The sequence below is a fragment of the Amphiura filiformis genome, chromosome 10, assembly GCF_039555335.1.
Source record: "Amphiura filiformis chromosome 10, Afil_fr2py, whole genome shotgun sequence".
Classification (NCBI taxonomy): domain Eukaryota; kingdom Metazoa; phylum Echinodermata; class Ophiuroidea; order Amphilepidida; family Amphiuridae; genus Amphiura; species Amphiura filiformis.
Genome location: NC_092637.1, coordinates 34,731,899 through 34,758,170, shown reverse-complemented (window position 1 = coordinate 34,758,170; position 26,272 = coordinate 34,731,899). Strand labels below are relative to the sequence as shown.

Genomic DNA, 26,272 nt, shown 5'->3' with positions numbered 1-26,272 from the left:
CATGTGAAATGTTTGGTTAGAATTTGAACCTAGGCAGGTTGGGAATGGTGGTCAAAGGTCATTCTGTCACATTTAAACAGTGTGCGACGTAATCACCGGTTCCTTAAACGTTTGATTCCAGGATACTCAGTCGTCGAGCGGATCAAGCAGCAAATCAAGCAAATCGAGCCGTTCAAGCCACTCTAGCCGATCAAGCCACTCAAGTCGATCAAGCCACTCAAGCCGATCTAGCCATTCCAGTATGTCAAGCCTAGATAGTTCGTATCATCAAAGACATAGTATATTTGATTGCTTCTTCCGGCGACAACCTGACCACTATGATGTGAGTTTTCTATCTATTATTTGTCTTGATGTCTGAATAAATATTAATGTAAATTAAATTGCGTGTCTGACAAATAAAAATAAATAAATAATGGGGCTTTCATACAGTAGATTCGAATTTGCCAATAAATTTAAGTTGACTCTTTGCCATTATAAACTCCCATTATTATTATTACTATATTGGTTATTAATAATATCTCAACACTTTAATTGTTCAAATCTTATAAAACAACAATAAAATTTAATTTAAAGGTTTAAACCTTTGATCACAACACAAAAATTTGCGTACCTGTAATTTTCAGTCGACACTTCGACTTTCATCAGCAGACTGAAAAAATAAAATTTCTTTGAAAATGGAATTCTGAAAAGTACCGATTCATTAATTCTTAGATAAAGTTTGTAATGATTAATTTCATATTCATACCATATCCATGATAAAAAAAAACATTGGCCCTATATACAAATAAAGATAAAATAACAATATCTCAATAAAATATTTTGTCTTTCAAAACGTGCTTCAAAAACAAAAAATAGTTCGTACTTTAGTACTTGTGTTCATCAAAATCTTTGTTAGACAGTTTCAACGATACACGATTCTTACAATATAAGTCCACCTCAAGGTTAGCAACTATTTTAAGTAAATATTTTACTCAACATTGAGTAAAAAATTACTTAACATTGAGCTCATATAGGTCACAACTCAACAAATGAGTAAAAAATTACTCAGAATTGAGTAATGTTTTACTCATTTGTTGAGTTGTGACCTATATGAGCTGAATCTTGAGTATTTTTTTTACTCAACTGTTGAGTTGCGACCTTTTTACTCAATGTTAAGTAAAATATTTTTTGCAGTGTAGTTCACAGCATCGTGCGAATGGTAGTGAGCTTTGACAAAAATTGCATTGTCCATTTCATAGCGAGCGTGTAGAAGAATTCAAATATCACAGATATATACTTTTGTAGGTCCTGTGGTTCTTGACTTATGCTGTAAAGAGTGCTGAAACAACAACACTTTTGTAAAACATACATAACTCATTAACAACAATAAATCAAGCGAGTTTTCAAAGTATAATGATTTGTAGAATGAACTTTTGCAAAACATTAAAGTGTTAGTTTTCAATGATATATTGATTCAGATAATGAACATCGATTATAAAATTGTTGTACGAAAAATGATGTTCGATAAAAAAAAATCGCTGCTTCGACCAACAATACCTCGTGTACCCCAAAAACTACTTGATCAATTCTCTTGTTTTAAAGTTTGGAACAAAGACTGATTAATTATGTATCAGTGTATGTTGCTACTTTTATCATCTTCATTCAGAAATACAGCCATTTATGAAATCTTTCGCCAAAAAAAGTTGTGCTTCTCTACATAATTATAGACTTTTTATGCTCTTTATGCTTCAATTTGTGTTTGACAACTTTTTACCTTTAAGGGCTGGGGTATGAACGTTTGGACAGTATTTATTGTGGAACATTAGAGCACATCAGACATATCGAATTGCATTCTGAATACGAAGAATGTCCTTCTGATATCAAATAATTTTGATTTTTTGAAATCCGCAATGGGGATATACATTTTATGGTAAATGATTCAAAATTAATATTTTTGATATTTAACAGTACTCGAAGTAAACTTTATAAAACTGATAATTTATACTTAACGTGTATGTAGGTGGGATGAAAAGCCGACGATGAATTGAAAATTGTGACCTTTCGTATTGAAGATATGGATTTTTTCCCCAAAAATCCATATCTTCAATATGAAAGGTTAACATTTTCAATTGATCATCGGCTTTTCCTCCCAGCTACATACACTTTAAGAATATATCATTAGATTTATAAAATTTACTTCGAGGACTGTTATATATCAAAAATGTGAAAAATATCAAATTTTATAATTTGTATTATATCGTGAATTTCAAAAATGAAAATTATTTGATATCAGAAAGACATTCTTCGTATTCAGAATGCAATTCGATATGTCTGATGTGCTCTCATGTCCCACAAAAATACTGTCGAAACGCTCATTCCAGATCCCTTAAGTGAGTTGAGTGGTTTAATCAAACGAAGCATTAATAATTGAACATGTTTACGGGAACGGATAGCAACATTTGCAAATATTTTTGTGGGACATGAGAGCACATCAGAAATATCAAATAGCATTTTAAATACGAGGAATGTCCTGAGTAAAGTGGACAACCTCTATTCCACGGGGGTTGGTATGTCACATACGTTACCATACTCGTTAATTAGTGACTTGTTAATTAGCATGAATTTCCTAAAGACTAATAATAATCACCCGATACACACATATGTACACGTAATCAGTGGACTTCGTTTGTATATATAAATGCGCACGTGACCAGATGGCCAGTGCCATGTTCGTGTTACCTCACTGTCAATCACTGAAATTGCGACCACAGTTCCAGGTGGTGGCCGCATTGCATTCTCTAAATTCAGTAAATTTTCATCGTCAACCGTGTAATTGAATGGGATTATTTTGAAATTTTAAAACGCTTGAAATATCACAAACAAATAGGCCTATGTTGATAAATAATATAAATACAAGCTAAAACCGTTGGGGTTCGATAATGAACCCCACAAAATTAACCGACTATGTTGGAAAATGCCATACGGCCGGGCGGTTTCACAAGTTGCCGGCTCGATCATGTCATCCGCCGCCTGCACAGTTCTGACCTTAAAGCCAATCATGTCCCCTTTCATACTTTCATGCCGTTGCGACAAGAGGCATGACTTATCAGCCACCCAGCAAACACAAAAACGTTTTAAAAACGTTTTAAATAAGTTATATTTTGGCTTTTGGTTTAGGTAAAAACGTTTTAATAACATTAAAATGTCGGGTTATATAAAGGTCATGATAACGTTTTAAAACGTTTTGTATGAAAACACACTACAACAATATTTTTAAATGTTTTCAAAAATGTTATTGTAAACTATTTTGGCAAACATTTTTGCCAAATATTGTGTCAATACTTAAATAAAATTATGTTAAAATGTTTGAACCCAGCAAACACAGAAATGTTCTTAAAATGTTTTTTTCAAAACCTTTTAATAACATTTAAATGTCGGGTTATATAAAGGTCATGAAAACGTTTTTAAAATGTTATTGAAAATATTTTGGGCAAACATTTTTCGCAAAATATTTTTTCAACCCCAAAATAACATTCTGTTTAGAATGTTTCGTATCAGGTTTTCAAGAATGTTTTTGGAATGTTATTAAAACGTTTTTATACCCTTTATATAACCCGACATTTAAACGTTTTCTGTAAAACATTTTTGTTTGCTGAGCAGTAAATTATCAAAAATGTTTTTAAGGTTATGAAAACGTTTTATACTCTTAATATACCCTTTATATAACCCGACATTTAAACGTTTTCTGACAACCTTTTATAACCTTTTGCGAATGATGTCGAAAACGTTTTGTGTTTGCTGGGCATTCACAAGTCTTGATTGTGTCTGTTTGTCTACAATGCGCGTGTGTCACGCCGCTCGGCGGCAAGCAGCATGATAGTATGAAACCAGCACTACGTCATAGATATGGCCAATTGGCACGCCCATTTAGCACGGAAATTATGAAATATAAGTTTGTAAATCAGCTATATCTAGCTTTTCCGTAGTTAATTTTTTTTTTCCGTGATGGAAAACGTTAATAGAGAGTTTATCTTTCGGGTCAAGTTATTTTACCCTTTGCAATCAATGCCACTATTTTGCAAAAGCAATTTTCCTTGCGACCTGTCATTTTACCCTATACTTTTGCACGGGGAGTTTATGTACATCCGGGTACCTTATATCGTTTAATACGGTATGGCGACTTGTAGATGTCACGTGCGCATTTATATATGCGCATTTATATATACAACCGAAGTCCACTGGTAATACATTGTGTCAATACGGTCGTATGGCACGGTAAATGTCGTGCTGGGATGGATATTCTGTATTACAGGCGTACTGGCACGGTGTACCCCGTTGTCAAAATACCACGTACTTTAGTACAGCAATAGCGCCCTCTGTTGGTCATAATTCACTTTAGTACGTATATCAACGTATTGAAGAAATATTTGCATATGCTGTAATACAGAATATCCATCCCAGCACAGCAGTTACCGTGCCAATACGGCCGTATTGACATAATGTGTTACGTTTACATATATGTGTATTGCGTCCAATAATAATTGACATTGAGGAAGTTGGATGGGGCGTATTGACATAAAATATGAGTATGAAATTAAATCTTTTCTGCATCTGATGGTAAAAACAATTGCATGTTTTGGGTCACGTGTGTGATATACAAAACCCTTTATTTGTTTTGAACTTGTCTACAGAGTTCCTATCCATTTCTGTAAAGTGGTCAATGCATGAGGATTTGGTCACGCTTGCTGGCTTGTCACAAAAATGTTTGAAAATAAACATGATAAATGATACCTAGAATTTGATTTTTTTTTTTCAAGATAGGTTGGCGTATCATTGGTCAGGTGTTTAGGGCGGGAGGGGTGGGGTCTGGGTGGGGAAGCAAAGATAAAAAAAAAACTTCATTGTGGCCTATAGTTTTAGACAATTCGCGCTCGAAACTATTTAATTTTACACTATTTTAGCCCAAATCAAGGCGAAGTGTGGTGTTTACAGGACCCATTTGCTATTTTAGTCCGAAATCAAAATGTTTGCTGGGTTAAAAAAAAAAGATTTCTCAAGGCAATTCACGTTTTAGGAACTGCAATTACAGTACTAAAAATAGTGGGTTTCAACAGAACTTGCTTTTCAGATATACCCGGTAGTTGAGTATTCTTTCAATGTTACTGAGTGTTTTTAATTGAATAGTACCTACTTGTCATACATGCTGTCGAGGAAAAGAGACACTTCAAAGATCACTTCATCCAATAAAAGTTAAGTGTCTTAATTTACAATCTCATTAGAGTGACATTCACATGTAATGGATTGAAACCTCAATCGAAGAGTTAAATGTAAGAGTGTTAAATATAGCTCAAATTGGAGTAATCACTTTGCGCTTCAATTAAAGAGCGAAATATACAGGCTATATCAAAATGAGTGGTACCAATCAGTTTCCAGTAATTATGAACAAGACTGCCATATCAAAATGCAACATACGATGCATATAACGTGTCGATACATGTTGTGAGTGGCTGTAAAACTATACAGAGGCTCCGGAAGATTTTGAATATTGGGGGGGCAAATTTTTGGCCTGCTCCAAGGTGCGAAACACTGAAGGGGGTGGGTGAAGCGCAGAAACTTTTGAAATGCATACATTTTTACATGAATTGTACCTTACATTTTGAATTATACCGTAATATTTGAATCTGATCCTAAAATTATGAATTTTACCCTAAAATTTACGAATTTTACCTCAGATTATTGGGGGGGGGGGGTCTAGGGTACTTGCCCCCCCGGTTCCGGAACCACTGCTATATACACATTGTGGTCATTTCAATATGACCCAATTCTGCATTTGGAACAGATATACTGGAAAAACAGCGGAGCAACATTTAATAAACATTGATTTTTTTGAACACTTAATAAACACTTATTTGTACAGAGAAGGTATATGTACAGAGAAAATTTTTATTTTATTTTTTATTTTTATGGGGGTTAATTTATAAACACTAAATTAACGCTAATTTTCTGCACCATTTGCCCATGCACACTGATATCTCAAATTAAAGAATACGTCCTGGTTTGCGGTCATTATTGTTACCTTAATTTTCGAAATCGTCAAAAGTGTCAAAAAGTGGCTGCAGAGAACCAAAAGTAGCTCATTTCATTTTACCAACTAGTAGGGGGTGGCATGTTCCCAAGCCTCCTCCCCTTGTAGGGTTTGATGTCCATTGATGTCCATTGATGTTCCAGGTCTTCTGTGTGCTTATTCACCTCTCTGGTCTTATTATTCTTCTCTAACTTTATATGTTTTTATATTTTGTCTGAATAGGACCATCATTCCTCAGTGAGCAGTGTTTCTAGTATTGAGATGCAGGATAATGGTCCTAAGGGACATCATGGAGGAAAACACAGGGTAAGTAAATCTTTGAATGCCACATGACGTGCGGAGCCGAAATGGAAGGAACGTCATGTCGGTACACCGCGGTGGTGGCAACCCGTCGGTAGGTCCATTTCGCCTGATTATTTGTCTGTTTAAATCCAGAGGGTGATTTAAGTACTACCCAACACCCCACTGGGTTAACCGTACAACAGGTGAGCAGTGTGAGTAACATGACACTACAGCTCTGCTATGCTGCATAGAAGTGCATGGTTATAAATTTGAATTTATACAGTTATATTTACATTAAAAAGGCTGTGAACATGCTGGTCGGGTTTCACATTTTATGTTATCTACAGAAGGTGTGAATTATCCTTTAAACACACATAATTTTTGTTCTGAATTCGACCAAGTATTAATGACACACACACAATGTTAGAACAACATCTTTTGCACAGAATTCAATGGGATTTGAAAAGTAAAGTGACAGTTGAAACGCTAGTGATAACACTTTTGCAGTGCATGATGGGGCTTCCTTAAATCATCCTCTGGTTTAAATCCGAGTTTATTTGAAATCATTATGCCGTCAGTATATTTTAATGATGAGCCACCCTGGTCTTGACAAGCTGGGTATACGTCACTGAAAGGCTCTAATGCTAAATTATTGTTCATATTACCGGTCAGAATAGTGTCTTGTAAATAGACACAGCTTCAACAACAACAAAGAAGCTGAAGACACAAGCAAGTCTAACAAGAAGACATAAATTAATACATGTATCAAAAGCAAATAGATGTGACTTTGTGTCTTATGGGGAATCTTCTCTAACCAGGTTTCACAGGACATGTTTGAAATTGCCTCTACCAATATGCTTCGGCTATATTTATAAATATGTTCTTACGCACGTGACCCATGGGCACGAGACATACCAAGACCAACAACCGTGACCAAATCCTCATGCACTGACCACTATACAGAAAAAGATAGGAAATCTGTAGATAAATATCATCAAAAATTATTACACATGGGGGATTCCGAATATGTAATATTGGGCTGTAATGTTATCAAAAACAACATTTTGAAAGTATTTGAACACTATATCGTGTTTGGCAACGAAAAAAACTGTTCTTCAGGCCTGACCGACCTAGAATTTTGAAAATTTTCTTTAATTTTGATAAATCATGTATATAAAATCCGCAGTTTGGGGGCCGAAAATGATTTTTGCTGAACATGTTTAGAAAATATGTTTGGAAATAATATTTAGATTTTTTTTTACAGATTTGTCAGATTTAGTGAAATTTAAGTGTAATTTTAGCCTCCAGAAAAACAAAAACCAAAAACGCCCAACCGAACGTGAAAGGTCTGTCCGCCCGTAGAACAGGGATTTTGTTCGTCGCCTTTTTTTTTTTTTGTATATGTATTTTTTTAGGGGGCCGTGGTGGGCAGTAGGGTGCATCAAACGCCCCTCATGTCAACCATATTTTTGTACCTAGTGTCAAACTGTGCCATTTAACTAGAAAATCATCCCCTCCAAATTTAAATTCAATCAGAGGTCAGGAAGGGGGTCCACCGTGAGCTTAAAGTTCGGACAGAGGCAACCAATAAAAGTCCGGCCGGCAGCTATTGTATTATATACACAGTTATACACACACATTAATAGCTGCCTTTAGTGAAAGTTTTTAAAGTACTTCATATCACAGCCAATACTCAATCAAATGCAAATCCATTTGAACTAAGCAAAAAGGCAGCTATTTTCAGACATATTTGAGGTCATAATAATAGCTGCCATGTGCATGTTTCTCTATTTACAGCTGTTTCTGCATGGAAAATGGATCCATCGCGCTACAAGCTTAAAGTTTGTGTATGATAGGTGCCTTTAACTAAATGACAAATCAATCAGGCAGCTATTTATTTTTCATTACTTTATACTGCACATCACTGTGGCTGCCATATGAATAACAATGTAATAAATTGCTTAATATTTATCAGTCCATATGATATGCTTTCTCAGATTAGGTGTCTGTTTTCTATCTTGCTCCACCACTTGCAAGACATTTGATTATGTTCCTCACTCTGGGCAGTTGCTAGGAAATCTGTATGAGTTTCACACTGCATCATTTACCACATTGACGGCTCTAACATTGCTAAGCGATAGCAGTAAAGCTAAGGACTCGGGGCAATCAATTACATTCAAGCAGTCATGTATGTCCAAACTGCTGTATAGTATCAAAATCTCTCTAATGCAGAATCACATTGAACAGCTTCCGCAAGGCACTGTGACATCAAAGCACCAGCTACCAAAGATATGTGAATTTGTTGTATTTGCAACAATAATCTAAAGTTCCTGCTGGATAACATGCAGTGTTGCTTCTGACCCGCCATGGAACGATCTTCAGTTGTACAAGCGCCTCCTGCAGTATGCCGATATCAATTTCGGTGTTGCAACAAGTGCACGCAAACCCACAAAGCCCTGAGCAGACATCTGTGGTACATGTATCTCACCGAAGAGATGGCACCGCTTGCTCTCTTTAGTGGAAGCTACTGGGTCAGTACAATAACAAGCTTTAGCGAGAAGGCTACTTGAACTTAAACCTGATGCAGCAGCACTAAAGCCATATATTCGCTTGGCGCAGGCTTTGGAAAGCCAAAGTTCCCTGACCCTGAGAATATCACTTAGTCTACAGTCGTCCTAGCTGATTTTGCAGGCAAGATTCACTATGAACATCCTGCAGATCAATGACAAATTCCTAGCAGACAATGTTGATACTTGGCCAGAGTCCTCGGTTTATCTGCAATCGCTTAGCAATGTTAGAGCCGTCAATGTAGCTCAATGTGATGATGCAGCAGAACGTGGCGTGAAACTGGCGTGCAGATTTCCTAGCTGCTGCCCAGAGTTAGAAACATTATCAAAATGTCTTGCAAGTGGTCCAGAGCAAGATAGAAACGGACACCTAATTTGAGAGAGCGTAAACTGAATGATGTTACCTAATTTACCAATATCATATGGACTGATCAGCAACATAGATAAGTACATTTATTACATTGTTATTCATATGGCAGCCACAGTGATGTTCAGTATAAAGTAATGAAAACTAAATAGCTGCCTGATTGATTTGTCATTAAGTTATGGACCCATTTTCCATGCAGAAATGGCTGTAAATAGAGAAACATGCACATGGCAGCTATTATTATGACTTCAAATATGTTTGAAAATATCTGCCTTTTTGCTTAGTTCAAATGGATTTGCATTTTATTGAGTATTGTCCGAGATATGAGGTACTATAAAAACATTCACTAAAGGCAGCTATTAATATGTATGTATAACTGTATATATAATTCAATAGCTGCCGGCCGGACTTTTACTGGTTGCCTCTGTCCGAACTTTAAGCTCACGGTGGACCCCTTCCCGACCTCCGATTGAATTTAAATTTGAAGGGGGTGATTTTCTAGTTAAATGGCACAGTTTGACACTAGGTACAAAAAATATGGTTGACATGAGGGGCGTTTGATGCACCCTAGTGGGCAGTGTGCAAAGTTAAAACAATGGCGGTTAACATTTTGTACTCCAAGAATTAATGAAGAATGCAGCTGGAAATTTTTATTATTATGGGTTTATTACTCAGAAAATCAAATTATGAGGGTGACGATGTAGCTTCCTTTCCAGTTATCTAATGTGTTTATCATTGAAAATTCACAGGCCCACCACCACGCAAACGAATGTGCCGAACCTGTTCCGGAGCCGGAACTAGACCTAGATTTGGCGAAGAAACGCAGATGGCTGATCTGTAAAACTGTACTTCTTATAGTACTACTTGTTTTATGCTTGATCCTATTCGTCGTTGTTCTGGTTGGTGAGTGTTTGTTTGTTCGTTTGCATATTTATTTAACCGCTGATTGGTATACACGAAGACTATTATGATTTATTGAGCCAATCAGCAACATCGTAAGAAACTAAGAATAGTGGTAGAACTGAAAAGGATTGAACTTTTATTTAGAAGCTGTACTTCAATTGGTCAGATGAATATGTCGCGTATGTAATTAACCAATCCGAAAAAAGATAGTTCATAAGGGATGAACGCTGTCGAGACACGATAGTGTTCTGATGGGTCCAGGTTCACTCAAAATCGTTTGTTTTCGGCAGGGTGCGCGTTTTATAGACCAATTTTACCCCATTTTCTTTTCTAAGCGACATGAAATTAATAACATATAAACAATGTAAAATTTTCCTAAAAGTTATATTGCAATGATTTTGAAAACTAACATACATTGAAATAGATTTCACCATAAAAATGGATTTCCCGCATTCCCATCCCCATTAATATTGACATATTATTCATGTTATATTAAAATCAACATAAAATGTGTATTTTTTGTTATTATTTTATATTTCTTTACAGCAATTAAAGACAAAACCTTTGATAATGTGCCGCGTAAGTATATAAATAAAGTAGCCTAGGCGGTGTTTCACTGATGAACGTTATAATTCCGTGGCTTATTTATATTGCAAAATGTGTGTTTTTTCAGTTTTTCAAACATTGCTACCGACATTTCCAATGTGCATATCAAATGTTATTTTCTTACCTTTCTCCATTTGTTTGTTACAATATTTTGAAAAGCTTGTATCTCAAAATGCCAAAATTGGACTATGCCACTTTTGCAACTCAGGTCTTCAATTGGATTTTAAATAGTTTGTTGTTTTCAATGTCTTCTTTGATTTGCTTGAAACAATGACTGGAAGTTTGTTTCTCATTGTTATTTTTCAGCACCCCCAACAACAGTAACGCCGGTACCTTTATATAGTAAGTAAAATTAATAATCTAAAAGATTCTTTCCAACATTTTAGTCGGGGGGGGGGGGTATTCCAGAATTAGTCTTCACAAGCAAATCTTGTGATACTATATTTATGAGTGAAAAGATTCATTGAGTAGGATTGCTGTAGATAATGAATAGTAAACTTTTGTTGGCCAAATCCATTTCAAAATTTACATAATTATCTGTGTTAAAAATAACTTATTGGTGTCTCATGATAAAATGTTTTCTTAAAATAAGCTATCCGCAGGTACGTCAGAAAAAAAAAATTGAAACTCACTCTGACGAAGTTAATACTCTAAATACTATTGTTTTTCCCTTGGTATTTTTGATTAATTAATTAATTAATTATATTAATTAACTAATAAATTAATAAAGTTAATTGATTTGGTTAATTTATTTGTATATTTATCCATGTATAATTAATTTATTTATTATATTTTTATTTATTTATTTATTTATTTATTTATTTATTTATTTATTTATTTATTTATTTATTTATTTATTTATTTATTACAGTAATTTTTTCAGTCAGACTAACTTTTCAATTTAGAGTGCTTAATCCCATTACAGGAGAGCGTAAAAACAAATTTCAAAGTATAGACCGCTGGAAAGGCAACCGTTACTATGAGTTTCACGGCATACCCTCACTTTCGATCATTGGGTACACGATCATCAGGCGGATGATCGGGTACCCAACGATCGGGTACCCAAAGATCTGATGATCGGGTACCCAATGATCGAAAGTGAGGGCATGCTGTCAGACTTGTAGTGACTCGACTCGAAATGACTCGACTCGACTCGACTCGACTCGAGTTTTGGTGACTCGATGACTCGACTCGAGGCAAGGTGACTCGACGACTCGACTCGACTCGAGGGTTGATGAATCGATGACTCGACTCGACTCGAAATTTAATGACTCGACTCGATGACTCGAGGCTTGTGACTCGAGTCACTGTGGCTGAATCGACTTTTTAAAAATGACTCGAAATTATAAATTATACCTTACTATTTCTAATAATACCTGCACGTTTTCTTCCACCCATCTCAGTGTATTGTGATTCTTATATTTTACAAAGTGGGCTTACTATCTCTCAGCATCTTTATAATAACTTAAAATATAAATTATATGATGTGTGTAGTGTACAATGTACATGTATGATTGCCTGTCGATCTGGCTAAAGGATCCACCATTTGTTTTACATGCTTCAAAATTGGCATGGTGGAAAGGAAAAGTCCATTGTCCATCATTGCTGATTACCAGACTTATAGTGCTCGTACCCGTACTCGAGTCCCAATTTCCATACCCGTACCCGTACTTGTACCCATGGCTTTGGACCCGTACTCGTACTCATGCCCTATTTTGTCTTCGGACTCATGGACTGGGACCCGTACCCGTACTCACGGCCTGGGACCCGGACCCATACTCATGGCATGGGACCCGTACCCGTATTCATGGTCCGGTACACGTACCCGTAGTCCCGTACCCATGGGTACCATGATACAGTATATGGCTACACAAATGCAGGAAATCCCACTGTGAGTCCTCTGATCATAATCAAAACAAATAGGTTACATCATGGATGGGGTTGGGTGGGGAGTAACGCATGGATCCAGATACAGTCAGCTACCTGCACAACCGATTCTTTTGTTCTGCAAGGCTCACTCAGCCATTTAATGAGGCAATACAAACGATCGAAATTGGTGTTGAAATGAGCAAAATTTTGAGTTACACCTTTTCAGTGTAAAATTTTTTTTCTCAGCCAAATGAAAAGCAATAATTTTCATTTTTTCAGTAAATGGCTGGAAAAACTATAATGCTTGATACTGATTTTTTTTTAAATCCTGGTGTTAAACTTAGGCCTGAAATTCAGTCATTTAGTGTAAGATATTCGATTTTTATAGGCTTCAGCTCGGCCCGCGAGCTTTTTCTTGGATCAACCTTTTAGCTTTTCAAAGTAATATAGTTCGCTAATGAAGGATTTTCCCCAACTTTCTAAAGCACATCACCGTGAGCTATATATCATAGTTTTGTCAGAATTTCCGTTTTGATTTCACCATCTTTCACTGTCGGCTGAAAAAATTTCTAAATCAACACGTGAAATCTAAAGGCTAGTACTAGCATTTTGGATCGATATCCCTGGGTTTAATAGGAATACCGGCATGGCTATAGTGTTGCCAGAACTTCAATATAGCAAAGAAATTCCCAGACCTATAGCGCTCCTACTGATCATGTTTAACCAGAACACCCAATTGGGGATTTAATCGCTGGTCGGGCAATTTGCTTTCAATGAAAAATTGACCTGGATAACAACAAAGGAAATATCGACTATTTCTGTTGGTTGCTCTCGAGATAAAAGTACTCACCATTGCCTACTTTTACTTAGTTTGACATTTTCGGAGCATAAATGGAAAAGGGGTAAAACAAAAACGGAAATTCTGGCAAAACTATAACATATAGACCCACACGATGTGCTTTACAGAGGTGGGAAATATCTTTCTTTAGCAAACTATGTTAGTTTGAGACGCTAAAACATGAATTCCGTAAAAAGCTCGCAGGCGAATTCAAGGCCTATAAAAATCAAAAATATCACACTAAAAGACACAATTTGATGCTTAATTTTAACACCAGGATTTAAAAAAATGTATATTCAAGCACCAAGTTTTAACTGACATTACTGAAGAAAAAAAATATTGCTTTATATTTGACCGAGAAAATTAATTTCATAGCAAAAAGGTGTATCTCTGAATTGTGCTGATTTTTACATGTATCGATCGACTTTTAGCGCGACTAAGCATTTCTAAAGAATTGGTTGTCCAGGCGGCAGACTGGATAGCAAGCTATAGCAAGTGCCCTTAATTTTATTTTAGCCTGGTCCTGGGCCCGGAAAAAGGTAAATCCAGCCCTGGCTACACAAAATGTACATGAATGCTACACACATGTCATTGTAACAGCCTGTGCACACACCCCTATATGTATGCTACATGTCTCATTCACACAATGACTGATCAATACAGAAAAAAAACCAGCAAACTGGGAAAACATTTCGAGATACTTTCCTTTTTGTGGTGAATTTCAAGTTATCATGTTAAAATATCATTATTATAGCTTTTATTAATCATTTTGATTATTCCCCATCCAAATACACTCCTCTACATGCTGCACACATGAAGAACTACATTGCAATGTGACCGACTGGTGTGAGCATTTCCACCAGCCACATGTACTTCTTGTGCCCAGGCTTGGGCTTGTGCATCTGAGTCAAATGAATAGAGAGGTTCTTATCATATACAGAAATTTGGGATGTATATGAATTTTAAAATATTAATAAAACATGGATATAATTATCCAGATGTGCATAATAAGACTCGAAAGCTACATCATTGCTAAATATATGTTGAAATTAGTATTGCAGTCTGGCTGTCCATACTGTACATAGACATAGTTTTTTCACTTGCATCCAAAAATATGCCACCTTTAGGCTAGATTCACTATGACCACCAATATTTGATCTCTTTTTGTACTTGATTAATTAATTTGTTTATACCCATACCCATAATAGGACCCGTACAAGTACTTGAAGTCCCAATTTCCATACCACTACTGGACCAGTACCCGTACTCGAGTCCCAATTTCCGTACCCATACTCGAACCCGTACCCATGGCTCCGTACCCGTACTCGCACCCTATTTTGGAATGGACCCGTACTGAATACTCATGGCTAGGGATCCGTACCCGTACCCTTACCCATGACCTGAAATCCGTACCCATGGCCTGGGACCCGTACCCGTACAAGTTCTCATGGCGGGTCCTAATGGCAATACTACAAGTCTGACTGATTACTGATTTCCACAATGCACTGGATGGAGCACATAGATTCATAAATTAATATTATGTACTCTCACTGGGATTTTAATTTCAAAAAGTACAAATTCATGCAAATTGGGCTATCAAGTTGACAGCTGGTATCATGAGCATATAAAACGTGAAGTGACTCGAAATGACTCGACAAAATATATCCGACTCGACTCGACTCGACTCGACAGAATGGCCTGACTCGACTCGACTCGACTCGACTGACAACTTCAAATGACTCGACTCGACTCGGACTCGAAGGCTTCATGACTCGACTCGACTCGAGACTCGAGGGCTCGATGACTCGACTCGACTTTCAGTGACTCGACTACAAGTCTGCATGCTGTGAAACCCAGAGTAACGGTTGCCTTTACTTAGGTCTATATTTATTTATTTATTTATTTATTTATTTATTTATTTATTTATTTATTTATTTATTTATTTATTTATTTATATATAATATTTATTTATCTATTTATTTATTTATTTATTTATAAATGTATTTTTTTATTTATTAATTAATTTCTTTATTTATTTACAAAATTACTTAATTACTTAATTCTTTTTCTTTATTCATTTGTAAATACATTTATTTCTTATTAAATTAACAGAGGCAGTTACTGTCAACGTATCCGTGGTAATAGCAAGGCCATACGTCGAAGATGACATCCAGGGTTTCGCTGATCTGTATATTGAATATTCAGTAGCGGTGAGTATGACATCACTCAAAGTCGGAAATTGTAAACATTATTTTGTGTTGTATCTTTAAAAGTAATGATGATAAGTACATAAAAGTATACATTTTCAGAAAGGAAATGACACAATGAATCCAACTAGCAGTTTTCGAGAAAAGCACCAAAATTGATTCTCCATGCCAATTTTTTTCGGTCCGCCATAACAACTTACGCAAAATATCAAAATGGATGAAATTGCATATTTGTGTTCTAAAGAAACGCATCTAGGAAATGTTTTCTTAAATTTTTGAATTTTGTCTTCGTTTTAAAAAATATGGGTCAAAAAAGATCAAAATTTAACTTTTTTTTTCAATTTTGACCAAAATTTGAGATAATTAAAGGTATATTTTCAAAACTAAGACAAAATTCAAAAATTGAAAAAAAACACTTTCTAGATTTCTGTCTTTAGAACACAGATATGCCATTTTTGTATTTAGGATAAGTTGTTATGGCGGACCGAAAAAAAAATTGGCATGGAAAATCAATTTTGGCGCTTTTTTCAAAAAGAGCTCATTTTTTCAGAAATCTGCCGTGCTAGTTGGATTCCTTCCATCATTTCCTTTCTGAAAATGTATACTTTTATGTACTTATCATCATTACTTTTAAAGATACAACACAAAATCACTTTGAGTGATCCTGTGTGCCACCTTAAGTATCAATTTAGATGAATAATAAACAAGTTCGGTATTTTATTTATGTAAGTTTTATCATTTCTAAACACTTATAAATGAAAATAATCATCACATGGAGCTCATTGGCATATATTGTAAAAAATATTCACAAAAATAGGCTCAAGTGGAAACTTAACTTGAGAATAAAAGCGGGCATAATTCTGAATTCCGATCATAATTCTGATTTTCCTAACTTAGCAATCACCTTGACCCTGTGCATATGTGTTTTATTATAGCTATTTTGGATATTCTTTCAGATTTTGATTAAAACCGATATCAAAATGGAACTCAATCACGTGCTCTTTATGTTGGTACTTCATTAATGTGTCAAGTTTATCCGATGAACCCTCATCGCTACATGGTCAATAACCAACTTTCTATACCTTATTTTTCTGGACGATTAAATAATCCTGTTGCATCACTTCTTCTACCATGTCTACGGCGAATTTCAAATGTCAATGTATTAATGTTCTCCTTCTCCTTTACAGATGCGGAAAATATTTGACGGAACTTACTTAGAGGGAGCCATACTCTATGCAGAAATCTTTGAATTACGGTAATAATAGCCTAAACAAAAATGATGTACACCAGTGCATCGTTTGAATTAGTCTCGGCCCCAGCCGGCTATTGTTCCTTCAATGCTAATCAAACAAGTCTGGCAACACGCTCCAAGTACGTCTTTTCTGATTGGCCTTTGATCTTGAATAATATGGAGTGCCGAGAATTATTTTGTTAACATCTTCAATGTGTTATAGGACCATAAAAGGAAGCAAGTAACAAAGTTGGTTTGGTAAAGGAACAGACGGAATAGTTTTATATATTTCATTAATATATTCTTTATTCATTGGTTCGTTAAATATTAGAAACGCATGCATGTAGGGTAGGCAGGCCCAGGCTAAGCTCGGGACTTACTGCACGCAAACAGTCTAATGCAATACCGCCATGAAACGAGTAACCCGAGCGACTAGTAACCATGTTCTCCGTTATTTCACCCTAAATATTAAGATACTGATCCTGATACTGAATTTCTCAGATTATGCCATGAAACCACCGGATTTTAGCTGCAGTTCTATGCGACTGCTTGTGTGCTTCGCAATCGCAAGACAACATGACTTTCTACCCAATAATATCCCGAACCGGTACTAAAATCCCGAAAACGTGGCGAGTTGCACCGCGACCACTAGGAACTGCGACGCAGTATATCGAGGTCTTAGGGCAATAGTCATAGTAGTACTATTTCTTGAATAGTGTCCGTTCCCTCATCAATTGGATTTTTGAATGCTTTGCAAAATAGTTCAAACTATTTTGTTTGGTCACATGGTACTCGTTTATCCAATTAATGAACGAGAATATATATTAATGATGGCTAAAAATATATAAAAATATTTATTTCAGAGCTGACGAATCGCTAGTAGATTGCACCTATATTCACAGTAGACTGGTATTTAAAGAGGACATACTCGGTTTGGATGGTTCAGAAGATCTCGATTCGGAGGACTATTTGACCCTTCTCACAGACACACTCAAGGCGATAGCGCGTGATGTGGAAGCGGTTATCCTAGCTGACGCGGCGAGACCGTATGGTGAAATCAAAGCGCTCAATGTTAAACCCTGGACTATTATTGTAGCAGAGATAGGTAATTTTTTTGTGTATGTTACTTGCTTAAGGTGTGTTTGTGTATACAAAAATTTAAGGCCTGGCATTGTCCTGGGACATTGTCCCCTGGACATTGTTCACATTTCTACTTTTTTGTTATTTCTTCCTCTCCCTCTTTCATTTTCCCTATTCCTCTATTTCCTCTGTTTCCATATCATGTAAAAACAGTAAGGTTTTGTTTCAAACTCTAATGGTGACCCGCATGTCAAATTGCTAGAATTTTACATTAAACACACCTTAACAGAAACAATGCAATTTGAAGGCAGCAGCTTAATCAGCGCCAATATTGCAACAATGAAACAGACTATACAAACATCCATCCCCACCATAACCCAACCCCAATAGGCAATGAGGATAAAGTGCCTTGCCCAAGGACACAACACGTTGACACAGGTGGGGTTCGAACTCGCAACATATGGATTATGCGGCCCTGATTTGGTAAAACGATCTAACTTGAAATTTGGACATTTTGGGATAAATCCATACCATGGGTAATGTGAGGGCGCTCTTTCCATTGGTGACATCCTCAAATCACCACCATGCCACCAAATAATGAGATTTTTATATTTTCTAAGACATTGGATCTGTTTAATAATTTATTTTATTTAAAAAGAAAAACGGCAAGTGTTCAAACTTTAAAGCTCTTTTTCTTGAAACAGCGATTTTAATTTCAAGTTAGATCATTTTACCAAATCAGGGCCATATGAGTCTTCGGCCACACGCGCTCCTCGTTCCCCTTTATCTTCACTTAGCATCTCCTTTCTGTAAGTTGTAGAAGTATATAATGTTACTTTATAATCCTCGTTCAAATTTTCCGTCCTTCCCGTCATTTAGCTGCCTGTGAGTATATACCAGTTCCTCCAACAAGTGAACCAACAACCAGAGGACCGACAACGACAACACGTCGCACCACTACGACAGAACGTCCGACAACTACCAAATCAACAACAAGGCGACCACCACCAACTACACGAACAACCACAACGAGACGACCAACAACTACCAAGACAACAACTACGAAAACAACTACTGCAGCACCAACAACGACAGTTACGACAGAAAAACCACCTACAACAACTGAAGGTTTGTTCAGTTTTCACTTTTAACTTTATAAACTGAGCTCAAAAAGAAACTTATAATTTTTCACAACTTGTGAATCACAAGGTCATATCTTAAAATACTGTCAATCAAAATGAACCAAAATTACACACAGGATTACCTTAATACTCTACTCAAAACACATGTCAGTAACCAAGCAGTTGTCCAACTAACAAAACAGCAAAATGCACTGTCATGTGACAGCTTCCTTCACTTTCACAGCCCAACATTTGGCACCCAGGACAAAAATTCTGTGAGAATGCACACAAGATCCTTGCACAGATGATAAAACGGTGCTGCTTTCTGCTTTTCATACACTTTTTTCATGAAACAGGGCTGGGCTGTGAATGTGGTTCAGGAAGCTGTCCCATGTCAGTGCATTTTGCTGTTGTGTCAGTTGGATAACTGCTTGGTTACTGACACGTGTTAAGAGTAGAGTATTGAAGTAAATCTGTGTGTAATTTTGGCTCAATTTGATGGACAGGATTTCAAGATATGATCTTGTGAAAAATTATAAGTTTCTTTTTGAGCTCAGTTTAGTATAAGCAATCTTCTAAGAGGAAGAAGAGCTAAACTCAATTAAAACTGTTTTTAAGGTATCAAGAAAACCTTAATTCCGTAAAAATTCGGAAATAAACATATGTGCCTAGTAACGAGTTGCTCGGACAAGAACGAATTTTTAGGGTAGTTTAACTTGTTATACTTTTTCATTGTGTTTCTTTTAAGGGGGTACTACACCCATCACATTTTTTTGCAGGTTTTTTGCATTTTGCGAAGAAATGAGAAAACAAATTGGACAAAGTGGTATGCAAAATGAAGGGGCAAATCTTCTCGTTTTATTGGTGGCATCGGTATCAATGTAGCTTACATGCTTTTGAAGATAGAAGCCAAAAGGAGGTACATCACTGATGATTTAAATTCACTTCATTTTGGAAAGCTTACTATCAACGGATTTCGTTAAAATTTTGGATATGTGTTGCTAACACATTAGGGAAATAATGTTGATATGTAAAATGGGAATAAGTGGTCCCTGATTTCTTTTATGACTTCATGAACTTGGTGCTCCACAACTATCAAAAAACGAACCGGTTAAAATGCTTCTATTTTCAATGTCGAGCTATATTTTGTATTTTGAACTTGCAACACTATGTCACTGAAACATAATTAAGCCATAGGTATAACAGGTTACCACAACCACACTACAGCAATGTTGAAAAAGATTGTATTTTTGTCACCTATACCACCATATTAGGTAGTTTTCCGTAAGCTTCATTTTTGTGATTTTGGTAACTATTTTATATTTATTTGCCCAATCCAACTCAACTAGGCAATCTAAATTGTACTCACCATTTACATCCCAAGGTATTTTAGTATATCCACCTCACACATTTCCATTATATATCCAGTAACAGACAAAATATCAAAATTGATTGCTCATTATGACATGTATGATATCACAGACTATCACATGTATTCCTGAATTGATGCCTGAATTTGACCTGAACCAATTGACCTATAAGCTGACCTTTGATGACCTTATAGCCTTTTTTAATCTCTTTTCCTAACAACATATTATAGAACATACATACATGTTGTAGTATTAAATTGTCTATGTGGAAGAGATTATTTAGGCCTATTTAATTTATTCAGTGTTATAATCAGTGAGTATATTTCTATAGATAGTATAACAAAGGATTTAATGTATTCTATTCATGTATTCTACTTGGACATGTTCAATAGAATAAATTATGGTTTGTTATGAAACACACATCTCAGTTACCAGGATACAGTAAACAAAAAAATATATAGGGCTAAAATGATTTTCTAAAATGGTTTAAAACCACTTTATATGTAGAGATATTTTATAAGTTCAGGACATGAGATGATGAACATATTTATATACCTTATAAATTTGCAACAAAAAAAAGAAGATGGGTACTGATGAAAATCAGGGTATTAAATCGCCTTAATCAAATGAATTGTCTATGGGATATGCACTCAGCGGTACATCATGGCGGGCATTAGCGGCGCATGTACACGATAAAACATTTCAGGGTGTGCACTGCCCGGGGGGGCACTCAACACAAATGACCATACGGATATGCTCCCCCGGAAAGACCCCCCTTTTTGGGTTTCGCAGCTCTGAAAGACCCCCTATATTTGACCAAAATACAGCTCCGAAAGACCCTTGATTTTGATAATTTCAGCTCTAAAAGACCTAAAAATTGCTCATTCCTCATATTTCTTGTTTTTTCAGGCGATTTTCAGCCAAAAAGCCAAGAAAGACCCTTGATTTTGACTTTTCGCAGCTCCAAAAGACCCCATTTTACTTGTTCACAGCCCGGTTCGCAGCTCCGAAAGACCCTTTTACCGGTACGCCATCAGCTCCCAAAGACCCACCACCTCAAAATTCCGGGGAGCATACCCACCAAAATTTTTTGATGTGCCCCCCCCCCCCGGGGTTCACTGTTTGTTATGTTATATTTAGGCCTATTACAATTAAAAATCTCGATTTTGAAAAATGTTACTTTAAATAACAATTGTTAATGTACTTGAAACGTCACAAAGCAGCGCCCTATCATTCAAATTTAAAAGTGTATAGAAACTAGTTTACGCTTAGGGATTCTCATTTCATAAAATTTTTAACAATAGGATTTTTCACACACCCAAAGTTTTGGTGTCCTTGATCATTGTAAAGTGGCAATGTTCGATCCCAATAAAAGTAGGGCCTAATTGCAAATCTTTTACAAACTATTTTACAAAAAACACGGTTTAATATAATGTTACGAAAGATTTGAAACTAGCCAATTGTATTGGTTTTGTTTACAATTATTTTCAACACAAAAAGTGTGTTAATAATGTTTTAAACTTAAATTGTCAACAGAAAGAGTCAGCTGATCATCAAGTTTTATGTCATCTTTTAACAAGAGTTGAAACAAAGGAACGCAAAGAATGCACAAAGTTATTGACTTCGGCTAGCATCTTAAAATTAAACTCTGAGTCAAAAATAAGATTTGTTTCATTAATTTAAAAGAAAGTTGTTGCATCTTGTTGGTAAAGTGATCGATGTTTGCTACTGGTTTTATTATCACCTGTGTTGTTTGTGTTTACGATTCGTAATCCCACGAAGAGTAAGTTTAGTTCGTTAATGTGGTACGGTAGGCCTACAGCCACACGTACCCCGCATCCCCTGAACAAACACATCAGGCGCGGATTCAAGAGGAAAGGAGAGAAGAGAAGAGAAAGAGGGGAAAAGGAGAAGAGAAAAGGTGGAGAGAAAAGGTTAAATTTCACGTAATTGAGTAGGCCCATGCTTAATAAAAACCCACACAGTCGGGTCGATCGGAAGTAGGTCCTATAATAATGGCCTCACCGCCGTCACCAGACGGCGGATGACATGATCGAGCCGGCAACTTGTGAAACCGCCCGGCCGTGTGGCATTTTCCAATATAGTCGGTTAGTTTTGTGGGGTTCATTATCGAACCCCAACGGTTTTAGCTTGTATTTATATTATTTATCAACATAGGCCTATTTGTTTGTGACGGTTTAAAAATTTCAAAATAATCCCATTCAATTACACGGTTGACGATGAAAATTTACTGAATTTAGAGAATGCAATGCGGCCACCACCTGGCCGTCACCGTGTTGCTTGAAGGCGGGTCCGCATCGTAAAAGCATGTGAAAATTACTATACGGGCCCGCCGATATGCAGGGTCCGTCACATTTTGCCACCGTGACCAAAGTCATTATTAAGACGGACTCCATACCGACTTCATCGATTTATGCATGTTTTTACCATGTTTAAGAATCTCGAATTTTGCAAATTGACTTCGGGCCCTTTTTTTTTATTGATTGATTGATTTGATTGGTGTAAAAATTATGCACCAAATGGCTTGAATTGGACCTCAAATTTTTCAAACTTCTCAGGAGGGAACATCTGTCCTCAGACAGGCCCCCGTGCGTAGTGGATAAACATATGCCCATTTTCGCTCTTCTTGCGACTTTTGCACATTTCCTATGTTGACAATTTATAGGGAAAACTTGTCCACGGAAGGTTTCATGGACCGTCATTTTACAAATTTGCGGCTTTTTCAAACTAAAAGTTTACACACTAGTACCAAAATGGTCCACCAAATCACTTCAATTTAGTCTTCATTTTACCCTCCCCTGCGTAATCGATATACAAGTGGCCATTTTCGCTTCTGCTTTCGCCGATTTATGTTTAAAACAATTTATAGGCCTACGATAACAGGGAAACTTGTCCACGAAAGGCTTTCACAAATTTTCGGCCGCCAAACTAAAATTTTACACTAGTAGGCCTAGGCATAATAGTGCCAAAATTGTCCACCAAATCGCTTCAATTAGATCTTCATTTTGCACACGTTTTTTTTTTTATTTCTGAGGGGTAAAACACCCTCCCTCAGACAACCCCCTGCGTCGCGCAAGCGCGCTCCGCGGCCATTTTTTTTCATTTTATTTTATTTTTTCTACAAATTCGACCCACACCCCCTGACTGCTCTAGATCGACAACCGGTATCCCTATGGAGATTGACTACGTACTCTCACTAAATAAAAAATCCCTTAAAAAGGGATGAATAAGCGTCCTTATCAACCAATCAACTTTAAGACAAATAGGTGAAAAACGATGTTTTTTCATAATTTTTTTTATTTCACATGATCCGTGCATATATCGCTTAGCTAGAAATGAAAAAATATTTTTTTAGACCAATCAAATCAACATATGGGTGTAGTACGCCCTTAATATCTACAACATAGATTTTATAAATTAAAAGAAAAAAAAATGAAAAAGTTTACCCAACTACCCTTAATATTCGTTCTTGTCGGAGCAACTCGTTAATAGGCACATATGCTTATTATCGAATTTTTACGTATTTGGAAAAGATTTAAAGCCAAAATGTTTTCATCTTCATGGGACCTCCAATACATGAACATAGAATGTTTACATCTTCTGGGTACCTTTAATACATGAACATGCATATTACATATGAAATGATTATGATGTTTCCATGGCAACGATAGATGTTTTAATATGAGGCGGAGTTGGGCCTTTCTTCCATCATATTTCCAATATTTGTGGAATAAAGGGTATTTCTTCCATGAAAACTGTCTGCTAGCAACAAATTGGTGGGTCTAACTCGATTTTGTAAAATGGTGAAGTTGGGCTCTTCTTCCACTTACGTATTCAATTGACTGTGATTTAGTAGAGGCAGTCAAACGTGCATCAACATCAATAAGAAATAGCTACGTCACTTTTCCTGGCATTAGGTAGATAAAACTATTAAACCGTGCGTAAAAGGAGAGATCACCAATTACGTTTAGAAGAGAAGGTTTCGCAACCATTCCAATGTTAATTACTGCACAAATGGACCACATAACACGTGATTATATTACAGAACAGATGAAAAAAGGATACTCTATTTTTAACACAAAACAAGTGGGCCTTTGAAGTAGATTACTGCAGTAATTACGACTGGATTAAGAGAGAAGAATAAGATATTAACTTTTTTGGAAAATGTTATAAAATCAAAAAACATTTTGCAAAATGAAAGTTTTCAGTAAAATTTTGCACATGATAAAATCAGTCTGTGACAGATTAGAGATTTGTTGAAACTAAAAGTAGAGAGCTACAACGTAATTTAATGTCTTTGTTAAGTTGGCAGTTCTCCCACAATAGAAATTGCTACCTTTTTCTACCATATTACCAGACTCGTGGCGCACAGTTTAACCTGAATTTAATAATGGTAGAGAAATGGCACACTAATGCGTTAAAATCTTCAATTAAAAAACAATGAATATTTTTGAGTTAATTCTTTTGTAAATCATATTGTGAAACTTTCTAAATATGATTATGCAAGCATGACTGTGGTGGTGCGTTTTGAGACATGGCGTAAATTATCTTGTAGCTCTTATTATTGTGATGTGTCAAATATGATTGACAGGTTCCATTGTATATTGATAAACCCAAATTTGATTGACAGCCCTATCTTACCGTCAACCAGACCGCTCCAAGTCAAATAATATCGATTTCCGCATTCTTTCTCCTTGTACCAGGTATTTGTCCACCAGGTGTGGAGTTTGCGTATTGTATTATCAACCCATGTGACGTCAGTTACTGTTACCTGAGGCCTGATGCATTGTGTGTGCCTGATTACTGCGGTGGATGTTTTGCCAACTTTTATGATAAATATACTGGAGCTCCGGTTGCATGTTGGAACGGTAGGTCTCAGCAAATCTATGTACAGGCGATTAATCCTGGGAATTTATGCAGTCTCCCACCATCATTACGTTACATGTCTCTTACACAATTCATGAATTTGTCCTATAATTAAAGACAGGGATAAAAAGAATTTATCGCGCTGATGTCACTGTCAATTACGATCTTTGATTGGTTTACACAGGTTAATAGCGCGTAAAGGAAGACCGATCTATCTGGTGCTGATCGGAGAAAAGGAATAGCAGCAAATGGCGAAAAATTACGTACTTTTACAAGGCAAAACGCAGCTTTTCTAGGCATTGTTGACATGGTGCCTTCGCCAAAGAAAGTTTCCTACTATCAAGACCTAACTTTTGAGATGGTTTGCATGTTTGAAGGTGCAAAATTAACAATAAGGCGCCCGGTTGTACCGCCGCGTTCAACAAGTCATCATCACGACACTTGTAAACAAACCGTACTCGAATTTGATTGACAGATGACGTCAGACGCGATAAATTCTTTTTATCTCTGTCTTTAATTATATTTCACTATCGTTTTAGCTAAAAATGGCGTAAATAATTTGTATAACCATACTGTGTCCAAAATAATGCTTCTAGTATGACCATGACACCGGCTACCAACTTTCACTGTTTGACAGCTAGGCCTATTGCCGCAGGTTTCTACGTGACAGATAAATAATTTCTTTATGTATATAAACCGTCCAGATGAAGAAGAGTGTAAAAGGTTCGTTTTTTAAAGATCCAATAAACTGATACACGCTCAGATATATTTCAATTCCAGTGAAAGATGGAAATTGTAATTCTAGATGGTTATAAAACCGGTAACACTTTTGTCTGGTTTTGATGATGTTACCAAACGGTCTTCTTGTTGATTATTTATG

At 36.2% G+C, this 26,272-nt stretch overlaps 1 protein-coding gene across 3 annotated transcripts in view; it reads left to right on the top strand.

Moving 5' to 3' along the window:
- Positions 1-26,272, top strand: part of LOC140162784 (uncharacterized) — a 53,048-nt gene that overhangs the window by 9,469 nt on the left and 17,307 nt on the right. For all 3 annotated transcript variants that reach the window (XR_011860346.1, XM_072186081.1, XM_072186083.1), the window contains exons 3-12: positions 122-322; positions 6,287-6,370; positions 10,030-10,183; positions 10,730-10,762; positions 11,096-11,131; positions 15,609-15,706; positions 16,891-16,958; positions 17,798-18,039; positions 18,894-19,142; positions 25,230-25,394. Coding sequence is in view for 2 of the 3 variants with exons in the window: in XM_072186081.1 (XP_072042182.1) it covers positions 122-322; positions 6,287-6,370; positions 10,030-10,183; positions 10,730-10,762; positions 11,096-11,131; positions 15,609-15,706; positions 16,891-16,958; positions 17,798-18,039; positions 18,894-19,142; positions 25,230-25,394 (1,330 nt within the window). In the remaining variant the exon portion in view is untranslated. The remainder of the gene's footprint in view (positions 1-121; positions 323-6,286; positions 6,371-10,029; positions 10,184-10,729; positions 10,763-11,095; positions 11,132-15,608; positions 15,707-16,890; positions 16,959-17,797; positions 18,040-18,893; positions 19,143-25,229; positions 25,395-26,272) is intronic.